We start from the raw sequence: 10,702 nt of genomic DNA on the forward strand, positions 1-10,702 counted from the left end.
CTGAAAAATAAGTTAAATACCACACTACATTTCCGTGAAAAATTTCTTCTGTAAACGGCATGTATTGGAATAATTATAACGTTAATTGGTAAGATAACTAATGTTATTGTAACGTATAATTACTATTTGTTCAACATTGTACAACGATTGCGACTTAACATTTATGTTCACTGTTCTTTTTATATTTAACAATGGTCATGGAACTGCTTTTATCGATCAGAACTATTTTTGTGTGAATAATAAGCTGTTCTGACATGTGGAATACAAGGTCTTCCTTTACAAGAAGATAAAAGTGTTCTGTCAACCTGGAATACCAGTTCTGTCTTTGGAAGAGGATAAAAGTGTTCTGTCAACCTGGAATACCAGTTCTGTCTTTGGAAGAGGATAAAAGTGTTCTCTCAACCTGGAATACCAGCTCTGTCTTTACAAAAGGATAACAATGTTCTGTCACCGTGGAATACAAGACTTAACTTTACAAGAGGATAACAGAGTTCTTTAACCTTCAATCCTTGAACACCAGCCCTCCAGCCCTGCCTTTACAAGAGGAAACAAGTGTTCCGCCAACCTAGAATACCAGTACTGCCTTTACAAGTAAGTTTTGCTAAAATCTAACTGCAAAATTACATTTGAAAGAAAAAAAAAACCCAAAAAACATAAAAGCAGGTCCATTTAAATGTACTATTTAACTTACTAACTGACCATAATCCTTTCTTGCTAACCAACACTTTTTGCATAGTATTTGTTTTAATCATTGCTATTATTATCATAAATAAAATAATCTAATCCTTCTAAAGAGACTTAACATGTATATTTTCTTTTTTTTCTGTAAAATCTGGTAAATAAGCGTATACGCTTTTAATAATTTTAATGGCACTTTTGTGCGCCTATTTGTGACATGCGTTAAGCCAAATGTACGCGCTTTTATCTGATATGCGCTTACAGACAAGCCGTGTGCGCCTATTTGGATATATTTGGAAAATTGATAGTGCTTACCTCGGTTGAGAAAACGGAAGTAAATCATGTACATGGACATGCGCAGTGAACTACTTCCTTTTATTGCATACAATATTAATGTAGTATATTCTCATTAAAATTTTAATGTTGAATTATACTCCTTTGCATGTGCGGTACTGATTCCCACATCTTTTATGAATATCAACAATTTCTAATTTCTTTTCCCTAGAACAGGATTTGCGTTTAAAGACTCATCACAACCTAGTTGACCTACTTTTTCCTTCCACACGAACTTCATGAAAATCATTCTGTTAATACTGCTATAATACATCTATACTAGAAGATGACAGGCACACAATTTAGGTCCTCCCTAAATTAATGTGTTTTCACAACTTCATCTGCAAACTTATTCAGTCAACCTCTTTTCAGTGCAGTTTTAAAACACATATAAATAACCATCTTATGCTGTAGAAATAAAATGTGGTCAAAACTCGGCTTAATACATTCAGTACTGTGCATACTGCTACATTAATTTGATAAAATGTGTAGACATTAAACACATAGTTAGGCCTTATATATAGCACTGTCAATTTGTAAATAGATATTTGTTTATCTCAATTTTTTCATGCAGAGCATGTAAAATTAGGAAATACACAGTTATTCTGCGGTGCGTCTTTAAGTGGCATTTCATCCATATTTTTTTTCACAGCTGTACACAAGAATGGCAAACTGTAATGATAGCGCATACAACTTTTCTGGTATTCAAACTTTTATTTTCATTTACTGAGAACATTTTATATTCAAAAAACATGACTATCGTAAACATTTCACGTTTTACCAGACAATAGACGTTAAAATCTTTAAACACCTATCAGTATTCAACACAGGTCAGAAAACTTGTGACCTGTATTCGTGATAAACAGTTGTCACGGTATTGCGTCTTTATATTCACTGGAGACCATTTCTACATTATCGCCGCGTACCTTCTTTCGTATTTTAATAATTTTAATAATCTTTGTAGTACCTAAATTCTGTTGTTTATCAGTAATCGGATATGCGCCTACTTTCGAGCCAAAGGTAAGTGCATGACATGCGCTTATTATCCCATACGGAATAACGGTAAGGCCGTATGCGTTTACTTTTGGTATGCGCTTATATTCGAATATGTGCTTATGTACCAGATTTTATAGTATTGTCATAAATTAAGATGCCACTTCCAATTAATTTCTTGCGTATTGCAATATATTAAGTAAGCTCTTTTCTTGGATATTGTGATATTATGAAAGCCATTTGCAGTTAATTTCTTTGATATTGTGACGTTCTATTACAGGTTTTCAATTTTCAATTAATTTCTTCGAAACTTAACCATTTTTCTTTAAAAAGGGAAAGGCAATGTTGTTTTGATGTTAATTCCATCTGCTAGGATTTTTGTAAACATTTAAAGAAGTGAAAGAATTTTCAAAATCGGTTTAAAAATGAGGAAGTTATGAGTATTTAAATATTTGATCAAAATGGCGGCCATTTTGTTTCCATGGCAACAAAAAACAAAATGTCGGATTTATTAAATTTCTAGATACATATTTGAATTGTATTTACTGATTTCTGTAAAATAATTTCTCTGCTTTTTCCAGCTATAATGAAACAAATTACCATGTTTTACATCTTACATTAAAAAGAAACATATAAAAATTAAACTATTAAAAAGGTTATTTGCTAAATAAAGAATTCAGTAGTGTGTAAATGACATCATAAACACACAAAATGGCTGCCTCCATGATCAGTAATTTTCTTAAATTTCAAACTGCCACATCTTTTTCAATAGTGGTCCGAATTTAAAAATTCTTTCAGCGTTATGAAAGGGTATGACTTTCATATGAAATTAACTTATTATCAAGCTTCCTTTTCCTTTAAACGTTTCATTATTTTTTTAGTTAGAATGGTGGACTTACAAAGGTCGTGTAACAAACGAATGATTTCAGTAGTGGCAGTGATATTCCTGGTCAATATTGTACTATACGCTGTCAAATTTGTATCAATAACACCTCTCGGTAAGAATTTGTTTAAGTTCATCAACTTCACAGTAAATAGACAGGTGTTCATTTTCATTCAGCTTTTTAAGGTAGCTCTGCACGTCTGCATCGATTTTTTTCTACAATGTAGAATTTGATTAAATCCTACTTTTTCAAAACTTCAGAATACACGCAGAATATTAGACAAATAAAAAAGTTAGAACCGTGTGCTTGATTTTTTTTGCTAAACTGATAAAAAAGTTGGTCCTCAGACAAGTTTTCATGATGGGCGTCTATCATGGGAAAATCACAATCTTGATTACATTTATGCGAAAAGATTTTTTTTTACAATGTAGATTTTAATGAAATTTCTGACATATGTAAATAAACAAGAGGTCTTAAATATAATAGAAAATATGTATAGGCCCGTATGCTTGTTTTTGAGATATTTGCCCATAATGAAAAAAAATTCGCACATTGCATGCTGATTTTAAGACATTATTTGGAATAATTTACGTATAGAACGTTTAAGTATCATATTTTGTCTTTAGAATGCTAGTTACGTTGCCGTTTTAACAGATTTACGCACAGGTTGCATTTTATTTATAAAACGATTTTCATTTCCGTATACCTAGTCCAGGCTTTATTGTACAATATCCGGGTAAATGATGCGACGCCATCACTTAAGATAGTTCTTCGTGTTCGGACCTAAATCATTTCTACAATGTTGGATTTTTCAAAACTTCAGAATATACCTAGAAAATTAGGCAAATAAATGATAGAGTCATTTGCTTGATTTTTTTGCTAGACTGATTTGAAAAATGTAGACATCACGCAATTTTTCATAATGGGAGTCTATGGGAAAATCATAACTTTCATAACATTTTCGCGAATAGGAATTTTTCTACAATGTAGATTTTAATGACATTTCTCACAGTTGTAAATAAACATATGGCCTATGATGTGGTGAAATAAAATGTATAGGTCCTTGTGCTTTTTTGAGATATTTGACCATGATTGATTAAAGTGAACTCCACTTTTCACGCTAATTTTTAGACATTATTTTGAATTATTTAACGTGTCGGATGTTTTAATATCATATTTTAACTTTAAAAAAATAGTAACAGTGCCATTGTAATAAATCTTTTCACATGTTGCCATTAATTTATAAACTGATTTTCATTTCCGTACCCCGAATCAAGGCTTTATTCTACGTTTTCCGGATAAATGACGTTACGCCATCTCTTCCGGTTTATCAATTTTAAAGTAAGACTCAATGATCTGTCAATTTCTACACATAAAACACATTTAATCATCATTGCCTAAACATTCTGTATTCCATAATTTGTATTGTATTCCGTAATGCAATACTCATATGTTTACAGATTAACACATTTTTTTTTTCAAACTTTAAATGCATAATAAGAATAAATGAGTTTTAATTTATCATTAATGTTAGAAAGCTGGAAGGTAAATGTAAGTAGTTTCTTTGAGCTTCAATCTTGTCACCCTGTTATTTTGCCAGAATGAATAGTGCAGATACATTTTCGCAAATGTCGCTGCAAGTATTTGCGAAAAAGAAATACACATGAATAGTTTATTGTTAATGTAAATAGGCCTATATATTTCACTTTCGCAAGTTGGCAGCACATCAAAAAAATTCTACCACACGGACTAGTTCCGATGTGTGATAGATCCCACTTTATTGCCTCATACAAATATCTGCTTTTACAATAATCTTACAATACTACTAATGGAATTAACCATATTGTCAGTAAACCGATAAATACTGATTCTTTTCAGATGGTGGTACCTCTGAAAACATACAAGAATATGAGGAAAATAGAGATCTTGGAGCAATATTTGCTGCAAGGCAACATCATCTTAGAGATGTATGTCTAATGAAAGGACATTTCCCGCCCCTTTCGGTGGCTGAAAGTACATTTAATGGGGGAACAATCGTTGAAACTACACATAACATACTCTACTGTCCAGTTGAGAAGGTTGGTTCAACATTTTGGAAAAAGACTTTAACAGCCATGAGCCGTCAAGGCAGACTTAACTCCCCTTTTCAAGTGAAGCTGAGTAAGAATAATAAACTTGAGCTATACCAAAATTTTCCAAAATCTAGTAATGGGACCACATATCAGAAAACTGCTACATCACTTATTGTTGTTCGTGACCCATATACAAAACTGTTCTCCGCCTACGTAGATAAACTCTACCATCCAAACTACCTATTTTGGAAGATCACAGGTGAACAGATCGCGAAAATGACAAAAAATAAAATTAGTATCGTATGTGGAAATGACATATCATTTTCTTCTTTTATAAAATATATCATTTCTAGAACACAGGGAGAAGGAATGAACCTTAACCCTCATTTTACTCCTTTATACATGCATTGTCACCCTTGCAAAGCAAAGTATGACTTCATAATGAAATTTGAAAACTTCAAGGAAGACCTTTACTATATTATAGATAACTGGAATGCCAGATTTAACCTCAACATAACATTTCAAGATTTTGAAAGGCAAACAGCAATAGACGTTGCATCAAAACATATAAACATCAGTTTCTCCACAATTAAAATGTTTTCAAAAGTCTGCAATGTTCCCGTACATAATTTTTTATTACGCACATGGCGATTTCTCCAAATAACTGGACTTCTGCCAAAAGAAATTGATATGCCATTTCCGAATAATGAAAGTTCCTCTCGTATAACAAAAGAAATGTACTTAAACGTAATCAAAGATGTGTTATCACGTGATATTGACTGGGCTCGAGTGAAGAAACAACGGCACGAAGCTCTCGTGCAGGCATACCAGAGCATCGATAAGACAGACATTGAGAAACTAAGAAAAATAGTGAGACCCGATTGTCAATACTTTGACTATAATGAAACTCCTCATTACTTGTTTGAAAAAAGTAGTGAAAAATTTAACTATTTTGATGGAATAAGTATGTTCTAACAGCTAAACTAATTATGCACTATGCTATCAAGTTATACAAACGATGTATTCACTTAAACCTCGAATGTGTTTCGGAACAATTATTTTCATCAAACTGTGCTGTGACAAAAGTTGTTGTGATATACAGTTTTTTTTAGAAATGAAGCCTTTTCTGTTACTGATGTAGGTGTTTTTATGTATTTTCAATACAAGTTATGTGGTTTTCAGTTTTGAAGGAGAGACCTCAGTGTCCCTCCAGGCATTAGTTCAGAAAAAAGGAACAGAACTCTGGTACAAGACAGCTGGATGGCCTTATAACATGGTAACTTGAGCAGGCACTGACCACCAGAGGTGAAGATGTCAGTGATATTAACCACTGATCCATTAAAGCCATTGATGTTATCAGTAGTTATTTGTTTGATATATACACAATGTATGTGATGATGATCAAATGTCAGTGATAATTATGATGTCAAAGTTGATGATGATAGTGATGAAGACAAAGGTGATAATAATGGTCATCAAGGAAATGATGGTGATAAATGTGATGATGACAAGTGTGATACTGATAGTAGTGATGCTGCTGCTGATATGATGCTGATGACAAAGGTTATGACAAATGTTATGACAATGATGATGATGATGATGATGATGATGGTATGGCAGGAACTTGATAACACGGTATCAACAGAAAGTTTAGCAAAACATTCAAATAGTTTTCAGTCTAGCGTAAATTTTAACCAACTCATATCAAGCATTAGAAAAATAGAAACATTAGAAACATGGAACAAATGTTGCTGTAGAAACATTTGTCAAATTAAACAAATGCAGTTGGAGAATTATCAGAAGCAAGAAACAAATGCTGTTGATGTAATACATGTATAATTATGTGCATTATGTATATATCAATTTGATGTTCATAGACATTTTATGTTAGTATAAGGCCATACCAAATTGATATGTCGTTCGTCGGAACCACCGCATCAATAATTTCTTTCCCGAGAAAAAAAAAAAAATAAAAATCACCCGCCCGCACGTACATAAAAATCTCAGAAAAAAAATTTTTTTTCCGATTACGCGGTCCGGAATAATAACGGCAAAACATGTTTTATCGCCGTTTTAATGCGTCAAAGTGATATTGATCGGATTTCATGCGTCCGTAATACATGTAGCTGATGACCCAAACTCAAAAAGTCAGGAATTATGGTGTTGTTCAACATTTGTTTTTAATCTGGAGTGTCTGTGCTATGGCCACACATGGCCATCGATGTGCCGGTAGGTAATGGAGTAGCCACGTTCTACTTTTGTTCGGTACAGTAAAAAGAACGAAGCCCGACTTGTTAGACGTGCACGGGGATGCAGTTAAAAATATTTGGAATATATTGGATTAAACATAGAAAATATTGTTCAGATATAAAGTTTTCAAACCATTTGTTATCAGTTGTTTAGTTCAGTATGTTAGATCTAGACCCCAACGCCGAGGCCGACTCCTATCTTAAAAAAAATGTTTGTTCACAGATCCTGTCTCGGCCCAATTCTTTTTAAACGTAACATTTTTAGTACAGCAGTCAGATATTCTATCAAAATGCATTTAGTCAATTCAAAAATTGTTTAGCTTTTCAAATAGTGTAGATATGAAAAATATTTCTAACAAAATATGTCCTTTTGTAACCCCAATTTTGCCTGTTTGTATATTAATTGGCTGTGAATTGATTAAACGGAAGAAACTGGAAAAAAAACAGACCTAACACAAAAAGCATCTGTATGCCCAACTCTGTTTGGTCTCACTGGTCAAGTGGTTTATTACTTCCCCTCACCTCTATGGGTTGGAGTTCCACTAGAGGCACAAAGTTATTCATGTATCGAAGCCATCTAACTGTGTTTCAGAAGAAATGTTATTCCACACATGTGCCTGTTTTGTCTTAAATATTCCTCATCCTGTGCCGTTAAATAGACACGTCTTCAGATTAATGTAGAAAAATCAAAATTAAAAATAAGACACTCATCCCTCGGTAATTATAATTACAAAATAAAAAAACAAAGTGATTCAGTGAGTTTTGGCAAGAATTTATTTGCAAAATCATTCATGTAGTCTCTAAAACATATAGAAAAGCTATATACTGTGTTACCCACACTGTAAATGTTTGATTTCTGTGTTATTTCTAAAGAAATGTTAACTTTATGTATAATCATAACCGCCTGCCCAAGGGTCCAAGCTGGGGGAAAAAAAAAAAAAAAAAAACGCCCGCTCGCTCCATGTAAAATCTACCCGCCTCTGAAAAAAATCAAAATTGAGAAAAAAAAAAAATAAAATAAAAATTTCGCTCGCTCGCTCCTATTTTTTTTGAAAATTTTCCGAAGAACTATTAATCAATTTGGTATGGCCTAAAGTATGATTTAATATCTACAATACAAGCCATTCTACTTAGTAAGGTCTACATATAAACCAATCTGATGAAACTTTGAGGAGAACATTAAAATGAACTGTACTATGACAAATAAGTATTTTTTCCGTTTACTGCCAGTTTAAAGTATCCAGTTCACACTTTTAACAATATTAATATCTTTTTCTTTCAGTTATGAAACTACTTTGCAGTAAAGACTATTTAGACTACAAGTCTCTTCCAGTTATGAAACTACTTGTAGTAAAGAATATTTAGGCTTTAAGTCTTTGTTGACAGTTTTCTAAATTATGAATAGAACTTCTGTTTCTTCAGGTTAAAATGTTTTGTTTGTTTTGGGTTTAACGCCGTTTTTCAACAGTATTTCAGTTATGTAACGGCGGGCAGTTAACTTATAACCAGTGTTCCTGGATTCTGTACCAGTACAAACCTGTTCGCCGCAAGTAATAGCCAACTTCCTCACATGAATCAGAAGTGGAGGACGAATGATTTCAGGCACAATTTCCTTCATCAAATCGTCACGGAGAACATACGCCCTGCTCGGGAATCGACCCCGTGATCAGTAGATCAACGCTCTCCCTACTGAGCTAAGCAGGATGGCTACAGGGTAAATTGTGATGTAATAGTTTACTGATAACTCGAATTCATTCTTAGATATTACTGTCACATAAGCAACAACTGTGACATTCTTCACTCGTTTTGGTAAATGTGAACTCAATGAAATGAAAAGGAGCCTTCTGACTTCAGGTATTCTACTTTTCAACTAGACGGTCACTGGTTTTCTCATTTTACTAATTAAAACAACACGAGGGTCATGGTGGTCCCTAAGCTGACGTTGACTGTTGACCTTTAAAGGGGAACATGCAACATTTGGCAAAATGTCTTATTAGAAAGAACTAGACAAAAAATTAACACTGACGATAAAGGTATCAAAGTCGATCTAAAAACAAAAAATAATGTTATAGTCATTTGAGTACCACCTATGTAATGAAGCTTCAGTTATTTTGGGAACAGTTACGGCATCATGGAATAACAACTAAGAGAATCATATTTTATGGGCCATACTTTAATATGAAGCTTAGTGTGTGTATAAAAATGTAAAATTTAAATTTAAACTCCATGTTTAATTCTATTTTACATAATTTTGCCATTAATGCCATATGTTGTAATGCCTATATATAAGGAAAGAACGACGACGTCACTGTGCCCAAAATATCTGCCGTTTTATTAAATTGACAATATTTAAATCTAAATCTTCTTTCATTATTTGAAGTCCAATTTTCATATTTTTCCGCAAGCTTATATTTTCAATTAAACATCATTTAATTACATACATTGTCAAATGTTGAATATTCCCCTGTAATATATGTATGACACTGTCAGAATAATTTGTATTTTTAATATATTGATAACGTAACACATTAAGCACAGATAATGCTTGACTCCCTTTCCATGCTATCATTGCTATATCATAGCATTACTGGCGAAGTACAGCCAAGGCATCGGGGATATACCTATATGATAGTTGAATGCTATATATGATTGCATATAGGCGCTGAGCATCCAGGAGTCAGGGCAATCATATAGAGTTTGAGAGGACAGAGGCCGAGCATCTATGCGACAGGACTCGTATGTTGTTGATTCAAAGACATTGTCTAACGGGAACTTCAACAAAAAGACCAGTCAAGTATAGAGTCTCCAGCCTATATGAGTTTGAGCTAATCATTTTTAATTGAAGATCGTTAGTTTGAAACATTTAGTGATTTGCCTGATCCCTAAATTGTCTAGCTCATAATAAGAAATCATTTACGAATCATTGGTACACGAATCATTTAGGCAAGGTAGCCAGAGGAAAATTCTATATATGAGATATTTGGTCTCACCAGCTCTACGTTTTAACAAAGGACATTCTACATCGTTTGTCAGCTAGTCTAAGACATAGTCACCTTAGCGATTGGACCCAAACCATTGTTCAAGATACTAAAGGCGTAGGCACTTCCCTGGGTCATATAACAAGTATCCTGACAGACACGGTTAATCATGAATGACAACAACTGCGTTTAGTATAAAAAGGGGCCTAAAATGGGCCAAGTGCCAACATTTGAACAAAGTAGGATGATACAAATGCTACAGATCAAAGATCCACTGAGTAGTTAATGAGAAGAAGAAGTCCTTCACAAGTATTTCTATTTTTAACCCTAGCGGTCCCTAAAAGGGACCATCTGTCCCCATTTGAACACATTTTGGAAAAGATCTTGTAGTGAGGCCAAGTTCGTGGAATATCTATGGAGCGGTCCATGTTCATTGAGTAGGAGTCGTTTAAAGAAAATTCTGATTTTAGCTCTAGCGGCCCCTAAAAGGGAACAATTGTCTCAATATAAACAAA

At 33.4% G+C, this 10,702-nt stretch overlaps 1 protein-coding gene across 1 annotated transcript; it reads left to right on the plus strand.

Annotated features, from left to right (window-relative positions):
* The first annotated feature begins 256 nt into the window (after window positions 1–256).
* Window positions 257–8,457, plus strand: LOC123551713 (carbohydrate sulfotransferase 12-like). Its single transcript, XM_045340829.2, has 3 exons — window positions 257–591; window positions 2,886–3,002; window positions 4,767–8,457. The coding sequence occupies exons 2-3, from the start codon at window positions 2,891–2,893 to the stop codon at window positions 5,933–5,935; spliced, it is 1,281 nt and encodes a 426-aa protein (XP_045196764.2). The 5' UTR covers window positions 257–591; window positions 2,886–2,890; the 3' UTR covers window positions 5,936–8,457.
* The last annotated feature ends 2,245 nt before the right edge of the window (window positions 8,458–10,702 follow it).

Source organism: Mercenaria mercenaria, chromosome 4, assembly GCF_021730395.1.
Source record: "Mercenaria mercenaria strain notata chromosome 4, MADL_Memer_1, whole genome shotgun sequence".
Lineage (NCBI taxonomy): Eukaryota > Metazoa > Mollusca > Bivalvia > Venerida > Veneridae > Mercenaria > Mercenaria mercenaria.